Source organism: Rana temporaria, chromosome 8 (assembly GCF_905171775.1).
Source record: "Rana temporaria chromosome 8, aRanTem1.1, whole genome shotgun sequence".
Classification (NCBI taxonomy): domain Eukaryota; kingdom Metazoa; phylum Chordata; class Amphibia; order Anura; family Ranidae; genus Rana; species Rana temporaria.
This window is the reverse complement of record NC_053496.1, coordinates 106,495,011-106,518,896: the sequence shown is the minus strand read 5'-3', so window position 1 is coordinate 106,518,896 and position 23,886 is coordinate 106,495,011. Positions and strand designations below refer to the sequence as shown.

The 23,886-nt window shown below is 40.6% G+C and overlaps 1 protein-coding gene across 2 annotated transcripts in view; it reads left to right on the top strand.

The window, feature by feature from the left end:
- The window catches only part of LOC120908952 (cadherin-23-like), a 169,275-nt gene that overhangs the window by 56,893 nt on the left and 88,496 nt on the right, over positions 1 to 23,886 (top strand). For both annotated transcript variants that reach the window (XM_040320484.1, XM_040320485.1), the window contains exons 8-13: positions 554 to 679; positions 2,632 to 2,835; positions 17,404 to 17,862; positions 18,600 to 18,716; positions 22,995 to 23,219; positions 23,344 to 23,513. In XM_040320484.1, the coding sequence (XP_040176418.1) occupies positions 554 to 679; positions 2,632 to 2,835; positions 17,404 to 17,862; positions 18,600 to 18,716; positions 22,995 to 23,219; positions 23,344 to 23,513 (1,301 nt within the window). The remainder of the gene's footprint in view (positions 1 to 553; positions 680 to 2,631; positions 2,836 to 17,403; positions 17,863 to 18,599; positions 18,717 to 22,994; positions 23,220 to 23,343; positions 23,514 to 23,886) is intronic.

The window sequence follows — 23,886 nt, the reverse complement described above, 5'->3', positions numbered from 1 at the left end:
TTAAAAAGAATTCGTACACAACACATGAATTAAAAAAAAAAAATTTGAGACAGTATATGTAGTTTTGTAGTCAACTCCTTGGCCCTTTTTCACACCAGTTTCCTTTAGAGCATTTTTTCCAAGAGCGGAAACCGCAGGAGATCAGTGAGTAAGGGGCCTAACTAAGGTTTTAGGAAGCATTCTAATGTTGTTGTTTCAATATTCAGACTTGTACTATGAAGGCCCAAATGACTGTGGCTATAATTGTCATTAGTATTTAACTATGATATTGTCTTACAGATGCCTCGTGTATAGACAAGCTAACCACTGTGCCTTTTCTTTCCTTCAGGATTTTAGGACTATGAGGGTCTATTCAGTCTGCTAGGGCTGCAACAGCCTGAGCCATCGCTAAACATGTGTCACTTGGCCTCATCTTGTCTCATTCATTTGCTCATGTTTGTCATAAAAAGTTGTGCAATATGTTGGGAAAGGGGTAGGGATCTGGGAGAAGGTTATCATTAGAAAGGCATTAACAAATACATTTTAAGATTTCTGACTCTCATGTTTAATCTAGGAACATCCATCATTGTCCTCAATGGTCCTATTCTAGCTATAGACAATGACTTAGGAGTAAATGCTGTGGTTTCATATCGACATCTTGGTAACCAGATGGATTTGTTTACCATAAACACCAGCACAGGTATGACTCACTTTAATTTATATTTTTTGGTGGCACTTAAAGGCACCATACCGTTAATATGCTCTTTCCCTAAATGTGTCTGATGCAGAAAAATGTAAACCAAAGATTGCATGATGAAATTCCCCCCATTAATAGGAATATTTCTCATAAGAAAGTATCACCCATGATATATATCATGGGTGATACGCTCATGAGAAATAGTAATATCAGCACTCAGTAACATGTACAAATACTGTACACACTGTCCTCTATTAAATGTTTGATTTTGTTTGGTTAAATTAGAATTTTTTTTTTATATATAAAAAAAAAAGTGTGGTATTATAAAAGTCCTATTCGTTTTTTTCTGTTTGGAGGAAATTTCATCACGCTATTTAAATGGAAGGATGTGGTACATACGGATAAAACGTGTAGTGCTTTCCTTGAAATAGTATTTTTTTGTTAAACTGAATATACTGTAGCTTTTTAATACCCTGTAAAGCTAAATTGGTAATATAACCAAAACATATTTTTTCTAGTTTTGGATGGAATATAGAAACTTCAGGACCCTTGTCAGGTTTTCTTTTTTTTTTTCCCCCATTTGGAAAATTCACTTACTCCATTTGTTTTTGTGGCCATTTTCACTGGGATAGAAGGTGATGGGAAATTCAAGATTTTACAGTTGTCACCAGAAAAAGTAATACGTTTTGGCAATACATACACAGTTTCATTACGGTGACATGATGGTTTCATGTTTCCTCATTCTTCTTTATATTTGCTACATTTTATGAACCTATTTAGGCCATGCCGACAAAAATGCCATTGTACCCATGAATGAGGTAATTGCAAGCTTATACCCCAGGATACCTTATTTTGAGGAATATCTTACCGTAGCAGAGGTCTAGGAGATAGTTCCTGAGGTATGCAAAGTAATGGAGTTTTTGATAAATATAAGCTCTCATTGCTAAATCACTAACATCTTCATAGTAAATAGGAGAAAAGGTTTTATGCAGGCCAATAAGACCACCTAATACGATATTTTACTGGGTCTTAGGGGATGTTTTTAAATACGACGGAAGGTTATCAGTCTGTTTTACTAAATAAATGTTTTTTATGAGTAGTGTTGGGCTTTACTATTTATTCATTATATTAGATATGTGTATAATAATATTAAGGGCTAGATTCACATAGATCAGCGGATCTTTAGATCCGCATGATCTATGTGATTTAAGATCCGCCAGCGCAAGTTTGAGAGGCAAGTGGGTAATTCACAAAACACTTACCTCCAAACTTGCGGCGGCGGATCGTAAATCCCCCGGCGGAATTCAAATTCCGCGGCTAGGGGGAGTGTACTATTTAAATCAGGCTCGACCCCGCGCCAATTTAAATGCGCATGCGTCGTCCGCGTCCGCGTTTTTTACCGGCGTGCATTGCTCCCACTGACGTCGCTAGGACGTCAGTGGTTTCGGCGTGAGCCTAACTTGCGACGAGCGGGTTAGAGAATCGGCGTACGCAAACGACGTAAAAAAAAAAAAGTCGACGCGGGAACGACGGCTATACTTAACATTGGCTGCGCCTCATAGAAGCAGGGGTAAGTATACGCCGGGAAAACCGCTACGTAAACGTCGTAACAACACTGCGTCGGGCCCACGTACGTTCGTGAATTGGCGTATCTCGCTGATTTACATATTTCTCAACGTAAATCAGCGAGAATGCCCCCCGCTGCCTTTTTTTAAATTGCAGTTAAGATCCGACGGTGTAACACAGTTACACCTGTCGGATCTTAGGCATATCTATGCGTAACTGATTCTATGAATCAGTCGCATAGATACGACGGGCCTAAGTCAGAGATACGACGGCGTATCAGGAGATACACCGTCGTATCTCTTTGTGAATCTGGCCCTAAATGTGTAATTGTTTTGCATATTTGATTTTTTGATTTTGCAAGTGTCATTGATAATTTTATTGTCTTTTAGGTGTTGTGGCTGTGAAAGCAGGGAGGAATTTAGACAGAGAAGCTTTCTCTGTTCCTGTGCTGAATTTAACACTTGTGGCAGAAGATATTGGAAAGTTAAATAACACAGCTTCACTAGTCTTAACAATATTGGATGCCAATGACAACAGACCCATCTTTAGCCCACAGAGTGTTAGTATACGACTTAGGGAAAATAGTCCTCCAGGTATGCTATTCTGTAATCTTTGAATTATTAATACATATTAGACACTTAACTTGTAATGATGGGAACAGATGGTATATTTTTGTAATTTTTTACATATTATGCAGGATTTATATAGTGCCGACAGTTTACACAGCGCTTTACAACATAAGGGAAAACAGTACAATTACAATACAGTTTAATACAGCAGGAATCAGAGGACCCTGCTCATCAAAGCTTACAATCTAAGAGGGAGGGTCAAGAGATTCAAAAGGTAATAACTGTGGGGGATTGGCTGATGGAGAAAACAAATGTACAGTTGTTAGGTGGGGACCAGATAGGCCTCTCTGAAGAGATGAGTTTTCAGGGATCGTATGAAAGTTGAATAGAGTAGGAGAGTCAGACAAATTGGGGTAGGGAGTTCCAGAGGATGGGAGAGGCTCTGGAGAAGTCCTGGAGGTGAGCATGGGAGGAGGTGAAAAGGGAGCTAGAGAGCAAGAGGTCTTGAGATGAACAAAGAGAATGACTTGGTTGGTATTTTGAGACTAGTTTAGTGATGTCAATAAGCAATTAAGCTCATAGCTGCTTCTATATAAACCACAGGGCAAATGCATGAAATATCCAGGTTCATCACATCCAGATCCCACCCCCCCCATGCAAATGAGTATGGGGTACATTGTACCCATTCACCCTTCCAGTGTTCTTCCTCCGGTTTTCTTTCTTCTGTGATATTTATCTTGTCTACTCTGCCGCTGCTGTCTACTTTGCCGCTGACCTGGTCCTCCTCCGATGCTGTCTCCTGTCTTTGTGCCAGCTCCGCTCTTTGCTGAATCTTATATAGCAATGGGGTGTGGCCATCTGATTAAAATCACCTAAAGACCCCGCCCCTTGTAAAATCACATAAGGCATGGTCTCATCGTGACATCACTGGATGGCCATGCCCTATTGCTGTTGAAGAACCGTCAGCGAGCGGAGCTGGCACAAAGACGGAAAACAGCATCAGAGGAGGTTTAGGTAATCGGCAGAGAAACCCTAAGGAAGAAGACCGGAGCAAGATTAATAAAGGACTTGTCAAAACTGTTTTTTGTTTTTATTTGCACCACATTGCCTTTTTTGCAGGGTGAATGGGTAGGGGTACAATGTACCCCATACTCCTACTATAGTAGGAGATCATATCTCAAAAATCACTCACTTAAATGATTGTATACTTTTTCTCCTTAAAGTATACCACAATGTGTTTGAACTAGTGCAGTCAAGCGATTAAAATTTCTAATCGCGATTAATCGCATTAATGTCATAGTTAACTCACGATTAATCGCGCGATTAAGGAGGTTCACCCTTTAAAACATTTTTTTTCTGTTTTCTTATTTTTTTTGTTTTTTTTATAATATTAAATTGTGTTTTTTTATTTTTTTACATTTTGATCACTTTTATTGCTGTCACAAGGAATGTAAACATCCCTTGTGACAGCAATAGGTGGTGACAGGTACTCTTTATGGAGGGATCGGGGTCTAAAAGACCTCCGAGCCCTCCTTTGCACTTCAAAGTATTCAGATCGCCGAAAACGACGATTCTGAATACTGTGTACTTTTTTAAATCCGGCGCCATTGGCAGCCGAGAAACCCGGAAGTGACGTCATGACGCCGCTTCCGTGGTTTCAATGCGGAGACTGAATCAAAGCCGTTTACGGCTTAGTGTCAGTCTCCGCCTGAACACAGAACGTGGCGGATGGAGGATCGGGTCTCCCGGTGGGACGGGAGGCCCGGTCAGAGCGGCGAAAGGCGGCGGGAGGGGGGGATGTCCCCTCCCGCTCCTCCGGCATAACAACCGAGCGGCTTTTAGCCGCATCAGTTGTTATGTTTGGATAGCCGATCGCCCGCTCTAAACAACGGTACCGGGATGATGCCTGCGGCTGCAGGCATCATCCCGGTATAACCCCCGAACGTTAATCGCACGATAAAAAAATTGACGGCGTTAACATGGGTTTGTGTTAACGCCGTTAATAACACGTTTAACTGACAGCACTAGTTTAAACACATAAAACAATTCCCTTAATCACTAGCTACATTAGTGATTTGTAGCAGGACATTTTTTTTGGTCTCCCAAGATTAAAAGTTGCACCTAAAGCTGTAGATGAACATAACTGGACTGTCTGCTATAAACACAGTGGATAGGCTGTGATTAGGTAACACAAAAAATGAGAGTAGGTGGGTATCGGCGCTAAATCAAAATAAATAAAAATGTAATATATAAAAGCAGCCAGCACAGTCCGTTGATCACCAAACAAAGTAAAAATATAGTCCAAAATGCAGAGCTTAATCACATATGAAAGTTAATTCACTGAAGAGATGGAAAATATGAAGGACCCTTCACCGCCTCCAGTGTGCAAGGAGAAAAAAAGCACTCAACACCCAGGTGTGTCCAATCTGCTTACCAGAAATTGATTTAAAATGAGCATTAAATCATTGGAAATGTGCTGTCACTCTCCAGACAATATAAAGAAGCCTAAGGCCGGGTACTCACGAGCAAACATGTACGGTGAAACCGGTCCGTCGGACTGTTTTCACCGTACATGCCTGCCAGAGGGCTTCTGTACGATGGTTGTACTAACCATCGTACAGAAGTCCGCGCGTAAACACTACGCGGGGCGTGTCCGCGTCGTCGCCGCGACGATGACGCGGCGACGTGGGCGGGCCTGCCATTTAAAGGCTTCCACGCATGCGTCAAAGTCATTCGACGCATGCGAGGGACGGCGGGCGCTCGGACATGTACGGTAGGTCTGTACTGACGACCGTACATGTCCGAGCGGGCAGGATTCCAGCGGACGGTTTTAAAACACGTCCAGGAATATTTGCCCGCTGGGAAAAGGCCCGGCGGGCAAATGTTTGCTGGAATTCGGCCCGCTCGCGCCTACACACGTCCAAACATGTATGCTGAAACAGGCCCGCGGACCAGTTTCAGCATACATGTTTGGTCGTGTGTACGGGGCCTCAAGGGATCCAATCTTTTTCCAAAGTCAGGGTTAGGTCAGTTAGGTTATTACCCTCACCAATTTAGCATTGCCCAAAACAATGGAAAGAAAAGCAAGACAGCAAGATACTGAAGCCGTATGGTAAAAAAAAAAATGTAAATTTATTGTAGTTCACTTACAAGTAAGTAGTAAAAAACAGTCATCATGATGTGGATAATTCCGCGGTTCTCAGCGTGCTTGCATCCGCTTGCCTTTTTTCTCCTTCCACACTGGAGGCGGTGAAGGGTCCTTCATATTTTCCATCTGTTCAGTGAATGAACTTTCATATGATTAGGTAACGCTGGATTCCAGCTGTAAATCGCAGTACAGCATGTAAAGCTGGTGTTTTTTGGAGTCTGTGCAACCCTCACTTGCCTTCTTTGCACCCCTCCGTGGATTAATCATTTAAATTGAATAAGGCCCTGAAGGTTCTTCTGGCAATAAAACTGTTTTGCTCATGTCAATTTGCAGGTCATTATTTTAGGACTTATTAAGGTGTGGCCCCTTAAAAATAAATTTCACTCCATATGGCCTACCTTCTTATTTGAACTTGACGTGCCTGCTGTACAGTGAGCAGAGCATTCAACTGAATACTGCTACCGTAAAACCTTGGTTTGCAAGCAAGCATAATTCGTTCCAGAAACATGCTTGTAATCCAGAGCACTTGTATATCAAAGCATTTTTTTTACAGGGTATAAAAGAGAAGAGAGGCACCTCTAAGTGTAGCAATAAGTTTCTAAATGTTGTACATTCATTAAATGTAACCAGATTGCTACACTTAGAGGCTCCTCTCTTCTTTTTTTATACTCAGTTGTGACACGACTCTACTCTTATATCAAGACATAGCTTGTATATCAAGGCAAAATGTATTAAAACATTTTGCTTGTCTTGTAAAACGCTCTCAAACCAAGTTACTCTCAAACCAAGGTTTTCCTGTATATACAACCCCTGGCGAAAAGTATGGAATCACCACTCTTGAAAATGTTAATTCAATTATGTAAAAAAATTTAAACTAATTACAGACAGGCCTCAAAACTATTTTAGTTTAACAATCCAACTTTCTGGCTTTAAGAAAAACTAAAAAAAAAAAATATATAGTCAGTCGCAACTGTTCATTCAGATCAAGCAGAAGAAAAAAATATGGAATCAATCAATTCAGTGGAAAATATTATGGAATCACCATGTACATCATCATGTACTTTGCAGTTCTAAAAAAAAAAAACATCTGCATCAGATTACATCCTGAAAAATGATGTCATCACTAAACATCCTTTCAATTGATGGAATAGAAAAAGTGTCCAAAATCTCAATATAAACTTGTTCATTTATTGAAGATTTAATGACTGTCATCTCCCCAGAACCTTTACCTGACATACAACCCCATATCATCAATGATTGTGGAAATTTGCATGTTTTCTTCAGGCAGTCATCTTCATACATTTCATTGGAACGGCACCAAACAAAAGTTCCAGCATCAACACCCTGCCCAATTCGGACTAGTAATTCATTGCTAAATATTACTTTCATCCAGTCATCCACAGTCCATAATTGCTTTTCTTCAGCCCACTGTAACCTTGCTTTTCTGTATGTAAATCCCATTTCCTTTAGGCAATGTCTTATGTCGCGCACACACGACCATTTTTCATGAAGAGAAAATGCCATTTTTTAAATTGGTCATTAAAAACGACCGTGTGTAGGCTCCAGAGCATTTTTCTCGTCGTGAAAAATGGGCATTAAAAATTTAGAACATGCTCTAATTTTTCTCGTCGTTTTTCACGTCGTGAAAAATGGTCGTGTGTAGGCTTTAACGACGGGGAAAAAATGTGCATGCTTAGAAGCAAGTTATGAGACGGGAGTGCTCGTTCTGGTAAAACTAGTGTTTGTAATGAAGATAGCACATTCGTCTTGCTGTAACAGACTGAAAAGCACAAATCATTTTTCACCAAACTTTTAGTAACACGAAATTGGCAAAAGCAGCCCCAAGGGTGGCGCCATCCGAATGGGACTTCCCCTTTATAGTGCCGCCGTACGTGTTGTACGTCACCACGCTATGCTCAAGCATTTTTTTTTCCACGATCGTGTGTATGCAAGGCAGGCTTGACAAGAATCATGTCGAGAAAAACATAGGTTTTTTCCATGACATTAAAAACGGTCGTGTGTACGCGGTACAGTCCGGTCAAATACATTGACTCCAGTTTCTGACCATTTGTTCCTCATTTGTTTTATTGTGCATTTTCTGTTTTTAAGGCATATTGCTTTAAGTTTTCTAACTTGACACTTTGATGTCTTCCTTGGTTTACCAGTATGCTTCCCTTTAACAACCTTCCCATTTAATTTGTCAGGTACAGGGGAGTTGACAGTCATTAAATCTTCAATAAATGCACAAGTTTATATTGAGATTTTGGACACTTTTCTTATTCCATCAATTGAAAGGATGTTTGATGATGATGATGACATCATTTTTCAGGTTGTAATCTGATGCAATGAATGGTTTAAGAACTGCAAAATACATGGCGATTCCATAATATTTTCCTCAGAATTGAGTGATTCCAGATTTTTTTCCTCTGCTTGATATGTAAAAACTGCAACTAACTCCAGTTTTCTTTTTTTATTTTGTTAAGCGTTTCTTAAAGCCAGAAGGTTGGAATGTTGAATAAAATAGTTTTGAGGCATGTCTGTGATTACGGTAGTTTTTTTTCTACACAATTAAACAATTCAATGAACATTTTTAAAGAGTGGCGAGTCCATACTTTTCACAGGTGTTGTAAGGGTAAGTGTACATAACTGTTTTTGTTCTCCATACAAATTAATGGGAAATAAAAAAGCAGCTTGACTTGGCTTAGAAGGAGATGTGAAGGAACTCAAATTTGTCTCAATCTAAAATGCAAGCTGCGTACACTTAAGTGCACATATTAATCTCGTGCTGATTGTGGTGATAAAGTAGACAGCATTCTTTTTCAAGTTACAGCACAATTGAAGGTATATCAACCTATAAAAGAAAAATGAGCAGAATTGTTCGAAAACAAAGCTGTGACTTTTCTAAAACCAAACAGACCCAAGGCCTTTTTGATGGAAATATAGATGTTCTCTTATTCTCTTATGGGGACTGTTGTAATATTGGTGGTTTCATTGTATGAACATAGACTCATTTCACAAAAAACATTCTATAGCCATCTGCTCTAAGGTACTTTGAAACTTTGCAAGCAATAATTGCAAATAAGAGAAACCAATGTGATATGATTGTTTCTAGAACATTTATTTGTAGATCTGGATTGATCTATTTTTGTGTTTTTTTTCCTGGGTAATCTTGGTGGGGTCCTTAGATTCATTCTGCCAACGCAAATTATTCACAGAAGAGAACATTATGTACAGCATTTAACTTCCACTGCAGCAAAAAAGCTCAGGTTGAGATTCCCGCTGTTGCTTTTTTATACTGAATTGATGGCTGTCATAATGATCAGCTTGTGCAAGCATCTATCTGTTCACCAGAAATAAAACTTCAAAATAATCTTCTAAAATCACTAGATCCTTTATCTACGAAGGTCACTTATATTTTTCTAAAGTCATGTTCGAAATAAAGAAAAACTTTGCACAATTACATGACTTTCTTACATACATGAGATTTATCCGATAAATACAACTTACATGAATGTATTTTCATGAACTCTCTCTTTCAGTTATGTGTTTTGTATTATATTGTGTGGGTGATGTGCTAGAGCCATTGAGAGCACTTTGAAATTACTCCATAAATAATTTTCACTTCTACATAGAATTGGGGCTAAAGTACTTAACCCATGTTTTATTTGAAAAGGGACTTTTCTATTATAATAACACATTTACTTAAAGTGCAGTTTTCATTTAAAATTGCAAGGATGCAAACCTAAATACACTGAAGTTGAATCTCTGTAGAAGATTGTATGTTATGTTAAAAGCTTTTATGTTTATTCAAAACTTCGTCTTTTCATGGTAGGGATGGTTTCCTGTGATCTAGGTAAAGTGTGCCATGGTTTCTTAGTGATTGGTAGGCATGGTGATAGGATGGTTTATGACACCTTTTCGTGTCTTCCAGCATCAGCTTCCTTTGTGGCTCTCAACATTGGTCATATAACATCTTGGAGCAGCAAAGATGTGAGTGCTTGAAGACTTCCCTCTGTCAATCGTTTTAAAAACAGGGCTGAAAAGGGAGTAGCTAGATCATAATGCCCAGCATGTGTCACATACTGTGGATTCAGCTTTTTTTGATGCATGAATGATAAAGTATCTTCAACCAGGGCTGCTATCCCAGAATAGGCATCTGAACCAGGCCCAGTCATTGTTGTGGGGCCCAAAACAGCTGCCCTTTGAGCCTGTGTTACCTGCAAATAGTTGACAAGGGGATTTGGCTATCACTAAGAAGATGATATGTCTGATGATATGTCTGCAGCCTGCAATTGGCCGGCTTGGTAAGGTAACCCTTCTCTAGGGAGAGCACCTGTCAGTCTCGGGGCACAGTTACACTGACCCCTCTCCTTCACCATTTCTGACAAGCTGCAGACCATCAGCCCACTAAAAAACATATTCTCCTGAGGGTTTGACGGGGTGTGCCTGGGATTTGCCTAACATCCTTTGCACACTAACAATGTGAGGACGCTGGGGGGTCGAGGCATTTCAGAGGTCCATGGAAGGAGAGGAGGGGGTGTTATGATGGGGGTAGTATGGGAAAGGGGTCCTGTATAATAATGGGGGTAGTATGGGAGGAAGGAGTCTTGTGAAATGACAGGGATAGTATGGGGGAGGAAGTCTTGTGTAATGATGGGGGTAGTATGGGAGAGGGGGTCTTGTGTAATGATGAGGAAAGTATGGGGGATGGGTACTGTGTAATGATGGATGGGGGTGAGCCCTAGAAAATGTTTGCCCAGGGTCCAATCAATATTAAAGATGGCCCTGCTTATTGGTACTCCCCCCCCTCTTACCTTTGCCCAGTCTTCCCATACTTCTTATACCAGAGACACTACAGGAAGTTAGAGGAAATCTTTACAAAGTTATGGGAATCCCACAGTGACAACTGTAACATTTCAGACTTCTAATCACTTTCTGTCTGGGTACAAATGGTGGCCAAGACATATAGAGAGGTGGAATCTGCCATGGGAGGACAGGCTGTAATAAAAACTTATCAAGGTTCCTAATCCTTTCCTACACTATGCTAAAGAAAACAAAATGAAAAAAATAGAAAATTGAGTATACATACACTTGAAGAATAACTCCAGGTTTTCACACAAGCTGGCCCAAACAAACTGTCCATCACTATCTGTGTGAGGATGTGCGGTATAAACTATATATAGCTGAGGCTTCATACAGCATACCACACTGTGTTGCGAGTGGAGACTTCCTGTCTCATACCCAGAACACAGGAGAGTCTACAACAGCGGCGCTCAGCCATTCAAAGGAAGTGATGTAATCTATCAATAAATACAAAGCTTCCTCTGAGTCATCATCAGCCCACCTCTCTGACTTGGCCAATGCTTTGGATTCAGCTTTGTATTCATTGATAGAATACGTTGCTTACTCTGAATGGCTGAGCGCCACTGCTGTGTTTGTTCCAGGTAGGAGACAGGAAGTCTCGGCCACACCCGAAACACAGTGCAGTATGCTGTATGTAGCCTTAACTACATACAGTATATACAGCATATCCAGAAGCCTCACAGGTTAGTGAGGGTCATAGTTCGGTTGGGCCAGCTTGTAAAGTGTGTGAAAACCTGGAGTTCTTGAAGACTGCATAGTCACACATGACAGTTATAGCTCTGCCTACTGTTATACATTCGAAAAAAACAAGGCAATCAAGCAGGATCAGAATTCAAGAAACTTGTGTGCGAGGATTATGTAGGGTGCTGCTGTTGACTTCCTTATGTTCGGTAACTCAGAAAGTATGACAATCTAGTTTATCTTTATTATGGCTGGGAAACAGAACAGAAGCTGTCATTTACAGAAAGCAAAGTTAGCAATGACAGCTCATTGTTTGTCTCGACACAGGTTTCCTCTCACGTGCAATCACCTAGATTTCACGATTACAATTAGGTGGATTTTTAAAAATGTATTCATCTCTACATATATAGAAAATAAAGGGGGACAATGATCTGCAGGTTTAGAAAAATTAAAGCTAATGCACAATGGTTTTGCATATACATTCTATTATGTCCAAGATGTTAACAAATAGTTTTTTTTCTTTATTGAATTATTGGATATTAATATTATGTGATCTGTTTTCCTTTTCACATTGATAACATGTTAGATGGCCAAGTTGAAGATTTTTATCAGCCAAAAAGACCCTGTTGTGCAGTCTCTTTAGGCCTTGCTTACATACGCTTTAGCTTGTACATGAGTGTATGGGCGGCACAGTTGCTAAGTGGTTAGCACTAATGCCTAGCAGCACCAGGGTCGGCGGTTCCCATCCCAATCACAGCACTACCTGCCTGGAGTCTGCATGTTCTCCCCTTGCCTGCGTGAGTTTCCTCCCACTACTCCAAAGTCTTTCTTGGAGGCTAATTGGCTCCTGTTTAAATTGGCACTAGTATATGTGTATGAATGTGAGTTAGGGACATTAGAGTGTAAGCTCCTTGAGGGCAGGGACTGATGTTAAAGTACAATATATACAGTGCCTTAAAAAAGTATTCATACCCCTTGAAATTTTCCACATTTTGTCATGTTACAACCAAAAAATGTAAATGTATCTTACGTGATAGACCAACACAAAGTGGCACATAATTGTAAAGTGAAAGAAAAATGATAAATGATTTTCACATTTTTTTACAAATAAATATGTGAAAAGTGTGGGGTGCATTTGTAATCAGCCCCCTTTACCCTGATACCCCTAACTGAAATCTATAGGATCCAATTGCCTTCAGAAGTCACCTAATTAGTAAATGGAGTCCACCTGTGTGTAATTGAATCTCAGTATAAATTCAGCTGCTCTGTGAAGCCTTTAGAGTTTTTTTTAGAGAACCTTAGTAAACAAACAGCATCATGAATGCAATGAACACACCAGACAGGGCAGGGATAACGTTGTGGAGAAGTTTAAGGCATGGTTAGGTTATAACAAATTATCCCACACTTTGAACATCTCATGGAGCACTGTTCAATCCATCATCCAAAAATGGAAAGGGTACACACAACTGAAAACCTACCAACACATGGCCATCCACCTAAACCGACAGACCGGGCAAGGAGAGCATTAATCAGACAAGCAGCCAGGAGGCCCATGGTAACTCTGCAGGAGATGCTGAGATCCACAGCTCAGGCGGGATAATCTGTCCACAGGACAACTATTAGTCGTGCTCTCCACAAATCTGTGACTGGCAAGAAGAAAGCCATTGTTTAAAGAAAGCCAAAAGCAATCTTGTTTGCAGTTTGTGAGAAGCCATGACACAGCAAACATGTGGAAGAAGGTGCTCTGCTCAGATAAGACCAAAATGTAACTTTCTGGCCTAAAAGCAAAACGATATGCGTGGCGAAAAACGAACACTGCAAATCACCCTGAACGCACCATTCCCACCGTGAAACATACTGGTTGCAGCATCATGTTGTGGGGAGTCTTTTCTTCAGCAGGGACAGGGAAGCTGGTCAAAGTTGATGGGAAGATGGATGGAGCCAAATACAGGGCAATCTTAGAAAAACACCTGTTAGGCCCCGTACTCACGACCAAACATGTCTGCTGAAACTGGTCCGCAGGCCAGTTTCAGCAGACATGTTTGGTCGTGTGTGGGCGCGAGCGGGCCGAATTCCAGCAAACATTTGCCCGCCGGGCCTTTTCCCAGCGGACAAATATTCCTGGACTTGTTTTAAAACAGTCCGCTGGAATCCTGCCCGCTCGGACATGTATGGTCGTCAGTACAGACCTACCGTACATGTCCAGGCGCCCGCCGTCCCTCGCATGCGTCGAATGACTTCGACGCATGCGTGGAAGCATTTTAAAGGCGGGCCGCCCACGTCGCTGCGTCATTGTCGCGGCGACACCGCGTCATCGACGCGGCGACACCGCGGACACGCCCCGCGTATTGTTTACGCGCGGACTTCTGTACGATGGTGTGTACAACCATCGTACAGAAGCCCTCTGGCAGACATGTATGGTGAAAACGGTCCGACAGGGACCGCTTTCACCATACATGTTTGTCCGTGTGTACCCGGCCTTAGAGTCTGCGAAAGGCTTGAGACTGTGCTGGAGGTTCACCTTAGAACAGGACAACAACCCAAAACATACAGTCAGAGCTACAATGAATGGTTTAGATCAAAGCATATACATGTGTTAGAATGGCCCAGTCAAAATCCAGACCTAAATCCAATTGAGAATGTGTGGCAATACTTGAAAATTGCTGTTCACGGACGCTCTCCTTCCAATCTGACAGAGCTTGAGCTATTTTGCAATAAGGAGTGGGCAAAAATGTCACTCTCTAGATGACATCCCCAAAAGGACTTGCTATAATTGCAGCGAAAGGTGGTTCTGCAAAGTATTCACTCAGGAGGGCTGAATAAAAATGCATGCCACACTTTTCAGATACTTATTTGTAAAAAAAAAAAAAATGAAAATCATTTATTTTTCTTCTGCTTCACAATTATGTGCCACTTTGTTTTGGTCTTGCACATAAAATCTCAATAAAATACATTTACGTTTTTGGTTGTAATATGACAAAATGTGGAACATGTCAAGGGGTATGAATACTTTTTCAAAGCACTGCGTAAATTAACAGCATTATATAAGTACCTGTAAAAAAATAAAACATTTACAAAGCCTTTGCATGGTTTTCAGCAAGCTTTGTTAAAGCTTTTAAAGTACTATGCAGATCCACAATGGGATTGTTAACCGCATACCTTTTTATGAGAGTGCTGACTGCCACTTTAAACAAGCTGTTAACAGACTTTAAAAAGTCTCCTATAGCAGAACTCCAGTCAAAAAAACAAAATAAAATCACCTAATCAAAGATAAAGTAACAAAATGTAAAACAATTTAGCTCTAACCCTACTATATGCCACATTCAAAGATTAATCTATCTAGCCCTGTAAAGCTAAAATTGTTGTACTGGCTGAGCTTCCAGGGGCAGCTTCACTTGACTGCTCAGGCGCAATGAGCCCCTGTACAATTAACTGTAACCTAGATGTATAGAAAAACCTTCCCCCTTGCCCCCTCACCCTATTAAATAAACACACTTACAACCATTAAGTTGGAAAGGGCAAGGCCACAGCTTTATTAAAAACCAAACATAACATGTGAACACTTTTCAACCAGTGCCAGTCACAGTTGTACTGTGAGCACACAAAAAAAAGGGGGGGGGCTTACCTTACCATAAGTGCTGGACAGGCCGCCTACTTCCGATTTCCATCAAGGGAATGCCCCATTACAGCCATTTTATGCTGGCAAGGTCAAGAAACTGCAGCAAGCTGTGACATACCATCGAAAAAAGGGGTGGAAGGGTGGCCAGCTCTCTCAAACACGTTTCTTGAAAGACCCAGACTTCCCTGGGGCAACACTTATACCCGAGCTCTGGCCCATCCCATCCCCCCTAACAACCAATCCTTGGATGACCACCACCTTGTCCTGTACCTGGCCATGTCCCCATCAGTCAAGGCTCTCTTTCCCTAAGGGGCTCAAGAGGCCTTCATTGTAGACATGTGCAGGAGAGGCAGCCGACAACAGAAGCCCCATTGTAAGTCTATGGGTGAAGTCACATCCCAGGCATTTCCCAGCCGTTGTCTGTTCTCTCCCGCAACACAGCATCAGCCACTGGAGACCACACTGGATTGTCTGTAGAGCCAATAAGTACTGTATTTGCTGGCGTATAAGACTACCTTTTACACTTAAAAAAACTGGTCAAAAAGCAGGGGTCGTCTTATACGCCGGGTCAGCTGCTCGGATGCCTGCTGAATGTGCGGTAATACTGTATGTAGCTTCAGCTACATACAGTATATACCGCTTAGCCAATCCCGGTGAGCGATGTATTCAAATGAATACAGAGCCTGCTTGGATTGGAGTAACAACCTCTGCCGATCATACAGTAGCCTGCACGGATTGGCTTTGAGAGTCAGAGAGGCGCAGGCTGATAATGTTACAGCCTCTGCCAATCCAAGCAGGTTTTGTATTCATTAATAGAATACATCACTTGCCGTGATTGGCTCCAGCAAGAAGGAAGAAGAATATGGCTTCAGAAGGAAGAAATATGAGGCGTCGGAAGCTTCGGAAAGGGGGGTCGTCTTATACGGTGAGTACATGCAAAAAATCTTTAAAAAAAAAGTAAAATTAGGGGGTCGTCTTATACGCCCGGTCGCCTTATACACTGGCAAATACGGTACTTTTGCTTTACAGGTCTAGATAGATTAGTCTTAGAATGTGGGATAGAGTAGGATTAGAGTTAATTCGTTTTTGCCTAGACTTCCACCTTAAGTCTTGTTGATAGTTTACGGAAGCTTGCTAGCAGCTTGTACAGTCCGCACTCTTATTAAGACCCTTGTTTAACATCTCCCTACTGGAGTTCTTTTAAAGATCTAATAAAATTGCTCAAAGCTTTGCAAAAGTTTTCTGTTAACACTGCTTCCAAACAAGCTGAAGCCCATGTGAAAATGTTCTTAACCACTTGAACTCTAGGAAATTTACCTCCCTCCCTGACCAGGCCATTTTTTTATGATACGACACTCTATTACGTTAACTGACAATCGCGTGGTCATGCAATGCTGTACCCAAATAAAATGTATGTACTTTTTTCCCCACAAATAGAGCTTTCTTTTGGTGGTATTAGATCACCACTGCATTTTTTTTATTTTTTGTGATATGAACAAAAAATAAACATCAATTTAAACTTGAAAAACAAACAATATTTTTTACTTTCTGCTATAAAGCATATTCAATAAAAAAAAATTTAAAAATTGAATTTCTTCATAGTATATCTGCTATGGGGTGCTTGGGAAGTAGTTAATAAAACATCTCATAGCCCATTGTTAAAATTTGATGTAAATCATCTGTTTTAAAATGTATAGACCAGGGATCTCTAAACTACAGCCCTCCAGCTGTTGCGGAACCACACAATCCATGAGACATTGTAAAACTGACATTCAGAGACATGACTAGGCATGATGGGAATTGTAATTCCTGAACAACTGGATGGCCATAATTTGGAAACCCCCTGTATAGACAAACAAGTCAAAATAAAATAAATCCAAAATTGTTATAGGTTTACTTAGGATAGCTTATTTTCCAGCGTCTCTCAAATAATAGATTATGGCAAGCATGGTTATTTAGGCCTACATTCTTGATGAAAAACTTGGTGGAATCTATTCACAAAATAGATTTTTTTTTTCTCTTTTTAAAATTTGGTAAAATACATTGCAGATTTATCAAAAGTTATATTTCAAATGAAATATTATTGGAAGCAGACATGTCATTTGTGCTTTTTTGTAAGGGAGCTCCAGCCATTGTATACCCATTGTGCTAAGCGCTTCAGTCACTTGACACACATTAATGCTCATGTCTATATCCATGTCATGCAAATAATATCACATATATGGAAAAAACCTGAAATGGCAAATTAACAAGGATTTACATGAATACTTTATTCTTGCAGGGTTTTCTGTTGTGCAGGTTACAGCAACAGATGCAGACAGCGGCCCAAACCAACAACTAACCTACCGAATAGAAAGTGGAGCCCAAGACAGGTTCCTTATTGATTCCTCTACGGGTGTCATTAGGGTGGCCAACGTGACCGTGGACAGGGAAGAGAAGGATGCCTACAGACTAATAGTAGTTGCTACAGACCATGGCACCACGCCTTTATCTGGAAGCACCACAGTCAACATACTCATTGATGATGTTAATGACTGCTCACCAGAATTTGTCATTCCCATCCAGACTGTCAGTGTCTTGGAATCAGCTGAGGTGGGAACTGTTGTAGCTGAGGTCACTGCAATTGATCGAGACCTCAATCCTCGTCTGGAGTATTACATCATTGAAATTGTGGCCACAGATGATACCAATGTTATTGTTCCTAATCAGCAGGGAACATTCAGTGTAGACTTCAAAACAGGTACTTTATTTGAATCCAGTGAAAAGAATGACGTTCTCTCCTTATTATCGACCTTCCTTAGATACTAGATAGAATTTCCCACCATTGCACTCTTTACCTGCATGAATCTATAAAAACCCTAATCTTCTCTGGTGCTCTTCTGATATTTTTGTTTTTTATTTTTCCTCTTTTTTGTTATTTATCTTTTACTTTCTGAATTTCTGGTGAATGAGTGTCATGCTACTAACCAACTGACTCTTCTCTTTCTTTTATGGCTCACACCTCTGAAGGTTTGATGAGTGTTATCTCTGTAAAAGCCTTTCCTGTCTGCCTCATGCATTGTCTTCCTACATCATCATCGTCATCATAATAACTGTTTGCTGCTGTCGCTGCTACACTCTCATAGTCATTGCTGGCACGGATGTCAACATGCTCATCATAAAGGGCAAGGCATGTCCTTTATTGGTTGTTGTTAAGCCTATGCAGACTGAACACAGGATCACTGGAGCTTGACATAGAGCTGGAACTGAATTCAAATAGTGTGATGTAATGTCTTCTTAATTGTATACATGACAATGCTACACATACATTAATATTTATATCGGCTGTTTTGATAGAACTTTACTGGTTCCACTTCACATGATACTGAACTCCGAATACACAATTTTAAATATTTCACAACATTCAGGTAAATTTTGTGTAGGTATTGAAAAAAAGTGAATTATTGATGACATTTGCCCTTGTTTATCCATTTCCAGGAGCAGTTATGGTAAAATCTCACTTGAACAGAGAGCTTGTAGCAACTTATGACATTACTGTCTCTGTATACGATAATGCCAGCGAGGTGGTTGACCGATCGGTCAGTGTCCCTAATGGTAAGTTTTGATTAGTTCCATGAAATGATTTAACTTTTCTGCAATTTTAGATCATTGCAATACAGTAAAATTATCAAGGGATCTACTATTTCTCTAAGGTGTTATATATTCACTGTAAAGTAAACAAGCCACGCAAATATTGTGATAATTGAAACATCAAATCAACTAGCATACAAAATTATGACGTAGTGCCATTGTTAGATTGAAATCACTTGAAGCGAATGGGTTATATATTCACATTCATTGTATGCAATTATTAAGCATATGGTATGAACATGTGCTGTCATTCTACCTACAGATTAAAGCACTACCACATGTAACACAAATCCGTGATAAAGGGCAGTCAGGGTAGAAGAGAATTACTGTAAATCTGCATTGCCCAAAGATGGTGGATTGCTTTTTCCTGGAGTCTCTTGGAAATATGATTGGAGTTTTGCAGTGAGCACTTCCAGAGACTTCCTTGATGACAACAAAATACAACAGGAAACCAGGCTGAGATATAACCATGGAAAACAGATTGCTTGGAACTGGAAATTCTGACAGCAGATAGTTGCCAAAGACAACAGGAGAGAGGGGGCATATGTAATATACAAAAGATCTTATACTGAATACACAAGGAGTAAGTGAAAGGAAGTGGGATACAGGAGCCCTGGTAACTATACCGATTGAAGGGAGAAAGAGATGAAGGTGCAAACTCTACATAGGACAATAGACAAAACATAGGATATAAGAAAAAACAGAGACTAGACGAATAAACCAGAAGATCCACACAACCACGCCAGAATTAAGAGCAAGCAGCACCATGCTAACCAATCAGAAACAGGAAGACAGACAATGGGGTTGACTTATTAAGGGCAAACATACTGTTCCCTTTGCACTTTGCGAAGTAATTTTCTCTTGGGTGACACTTTGCTGACTTCTATAAAGAGAAAAGAGCTGGTGTGGAATGGGTAGAGGTGCTAATGAGTCCCCATTACTATGCACACAACAAAAAACAAAAATGCCCATGGAACTTTTAAAGAGCACACTTCAAAACATACCAAGTAAAATTCATAACTGATTTATTCAACACACATTTAAAAACATGTGATTCAGAAAGAAAATATATATAAAAATATATATTTTTTTTCTTTCTGTATCACGTTTTTAAATGTGCGCTGAATAAATAATTTATAGAATTTATTTGGTATGTTTTAAGGTGTGCTCTTTAAAAGTCCCATGGCCATTTTTGTTTTTTTGTTGTCTGCACTTTGCTGACTTCTATCATCCAATCAAGTAAACATTTACCTGTAGGTGATTGGGTGAAGTGTTACCACATTTGCAATACTAAGAGGAAATCTTCTTGCAAAGTGCAAAACAGCCTAGTTGCCTTTAGTAAATCAACACTGATGAAGAAAAAAAAGCACCATGGCAGAAAAAATGGTGGAATGAAACTGGGAGCAATCTATGCTGCAGATAGAAAACAGGAGTGAAAAACTAAAGCTGGCCATAAATGGATCAAAATACAGCCATTTTAGCAGGTACCGGACAAATTTTGATCCATATATGGGCAGACTGGTTGTACAGAAGTTGATCTTTCGATCGGCTTCTTTACAATCAGCCTGTCGTTTTTTTCTAGCTCGGTCGATGCCGCTGGCTGTTGTTGGCAACACTGATCATTGTATTCTGATGGTGAGGAACTCTCCCCGCTGTCAGAATACAATAGCTCAGCGAGAGGGATTCCCCCATTAGCACACTTGGTGTAAATGGGGGATTCAATTTTTTTTTCATTTTACCCCGCTGCATCATCAGCCTGCTGCATCATCTATGACCTGCCTACTTGTAAACTAGGCAGATATCAGAAAGCAAGAGGAGAATATTTAGGCTGCATTCACACCTGAGTGTATAGTTTTTTAGCACGTTTTTGCCATGATTTTGTACAGGTGAAAAGGTCATCAATGTAAAAAGCAGAAAAATGCCTGTAATCTGCCCCAAAAGAAGCTCATGTACTTTTTTGAGCTTCAGGTGTTTTACTTTAGGCGACAGAATGCTCAAATGTGAACATGGGCCATTTAAATGGATGGGAATTTGCTTGTTGGGTGTTTTTGAACTTTTGAGATGAGCGTTTTACTTGGGCAGGGTAGGCTTCTCTGAAGAATAAAGTTTTCAGGGATTGCCTAAAAGTAGATTCGATGATGGTCTGACAGATTGGGGTAGGGTATTCCAGAGGATGGTAGAGGCTTGGGAGAAGTCCAGGAGGCAAATATAGGAGGAGGTGATGAGGGAGCTAGAGAGGAGGTGGTCTTGGGTGGAACGAAGAGGACAATTAGGTTGGTATTTTGTGACTAGGCTAGTGATGTAGCTGGGGCCAGAGTTGTGGATGGCTTTGTGACTTATTAGTATTTTGAAATTAATTTGTTGGGTGAGTGGCAGCCAATGGAGGGATTGGCAGAGAAGGATAGCAGACGCTGAGAGGGTTGTAAATAACAACAAAACCTGGGGAATGCCCAGGGAAAAACCAAGCCTACTTACCGACCAGCTTGCAGCGGTTTGTAAGGTGGATGAGTCTGGCAGCAGCATTCATGATGGACTGGAGGGGGGATAGTCTATTTAAAGGTAAGCCAATAAGGAGGGAGTTGCAGTAGTCGAGGCGAGAGATAACCAGGGAGTGAATCAGGAGCTTTGTGGTTTCATTAGTTAGGAAGGGACGTAGTTTGGAGATGTTGCTGGGGGTTGAGGTAGCAAGCGTTGGAAAGGGATAGGATGTGGGGCCAAAAGGAGAGTTCAGAGTCCAGGATAACACCTAGCACCCTGGCATGTGGGGATGGGTGGATGGTTGTGACATTACTCTTGACAGAGAAGTCAGGGGAAGAGGCACGTGGGGGAGGAAATAATTTGAGCTCGGTTTTAGACAAGTTGAGTTTGAGTAAGTGGTGTGACATACAGACAGATATGTCTGTTAGTAAGTTAGTGACGCGTGAGGAGACTGATGGAGTGAGCTGAGGAGTGGAGAGATAGATTTGGGTGTCGTCATCGTAGAAATTATATTAAAGCTGTGTGAGGCAATCAGCTGATCCAGGGAAGAGGTGTAGATTGAAAATAAGACCCCCTTCATACTGAGGAGTTTTTCAGGCGGTACAGCGCTAAAAATAGCGCTGCTATACCGCCTGAAAAACTCCTTCACTGCCTACTCAATGTGAAAGCCAGAGTGCTTTTTGACACGGAGGCGATGCGCTGGCAGGAGAGAAAAAAATCTCCTGTCAGCAGCATCTTTGGAGCGGTGTGAGGAGCGGCATGTATACTGCTCCTTCACCGCTCCTTCCCATTTAAAACAATGGGAAACTGCAGCAATAACGCCCGCAATGCACCTCTGCAGAGGCGCATTGCGGGCGGTATTAACCATTTATCGGCCGCTAGCATGGGGTTAATACCGCACCGCTATCGGCAGATTCCCGTGGCAATCCTGGCGGTATATCGCCGCTATTTTTAGCGGCGCTATACCGCCACCGCGGCTCCCGCTCCATTGTGAAAGGGGCCTTAGAGAGGTCCATAAACAGACCCTTATGGGACCCCCGACGGAGAAGGGAAGAGGAGAGGAGGAAGTAGAATACATATTCTACTTTATAAATTATTTTATATATTCTTTATAAAACTGCAATAATATGTACTACCAGGAATTTATTCTAACCACTTTTATAGTGCTAACATATTTCTGCAACACTTCACATGGGTGTGTTGACCCATTCACATCAATCCTGACCCGTGAAGAGCTTATTTTACAATCTAAATTCTGTAACACACATACATTTATACATATTAGGAATGATTTGGGTGGATGATTTGGATGGTTACCTATTACTATGTATTTTTTTTCTGGCTTGTAAAAGGAAACCAAAAGACCAGAAAGAAACGGGAGGTGATTGCAGGGGGCAGGGAGCCCTATGAATAAAGTATCCATTGTATGAATAAAGCACTATGGATACCCAAGTACTACAATAAAACTGTGCCAACCACAAGCCACCAATACTCCATTCACCTTCTCATGCACAGCTTACTAATGAAAGTAATTGTACCTTTATATGGTAGAGGGAAGAAGGTGAATGCTATTGCACTGCCAAGTTATAATTTCAGAAGCACTGATAACTCTTGAACATTTGTTCTACTGGGATAGAAATTTTTAAGACAAGCTTTATTGTTTTCCATATTTATTTTTATATTGTTGTAAATTGTCATTTAGGTAACTTTTTTATTTATAAAAATATATAACTGTTAATGTTTTTATTTATTCATTGCTTACAGCAAAGTTAACAGTGAATATTCTGGATGTCAATGACAACACTCCCCGATTTCGACCATTTGGGGTTACTGTTTTCTCTCAAAGGATAATTGAAGGTGCCACCCCAGGGACCACACTGTTGTCAGTATCTGCTGTTGACCCGGATAAGGGACCTAATGGTCAGATCACCTACTCTCTCCATAACCTTGTGCCAGCAGGATACGTACAACTTGAGGACAACACAGCAGGTAAGAGCACACTGAAAGGTTGCAAACGTTTTTCCCTAGCTTGTATTTCCTATGTAAACTATTGATTTCTGTACACTGTTGCTGTATTTGTTGAAAATAAAGCATACTACTTTTTCTTGTACAGGAAAAATTATAGCAAACCGGACTGTGGATTATGAGCTGGTGCAGTGGGTAAACTTCACTGTCAGAGCATCAGATAATGGCTCTCCGCAGAGATCTTCTGATGTTCCTGTTCGTCTTGAGATTGTGGATATCAATGACAATAATCCAATATTTAGCCAAATTTTATACCAGGTAAAATAGTGACAATAACCAATGTACAGTCTAGTAAATGTGTTTTAGCTATGTTGTTGTGGCACTGGTACCTCCAAAAGGCCTGTATACTTTGCATTTAGTCGACAGGCCTGGAATTTTCAATTATTCCGTGAATGTATGTATAGACAAGGAATTTCCATTCTGGGGATTATTCTGTGCTTAGATTGTTTAGTAAGCTGTATAATTTACACTTGCTACACCAGTTATCTTATTGATATCTAAGGGTATAATAATCCACACATCAACAAAGGCTTTACTGTCTCCATACCCTATACATACCCTACACAGACCCCAGTACAGCCATTGTTCTGGCTCAGACTTTACAGTATGCACAATATATGAAGAACTAGTT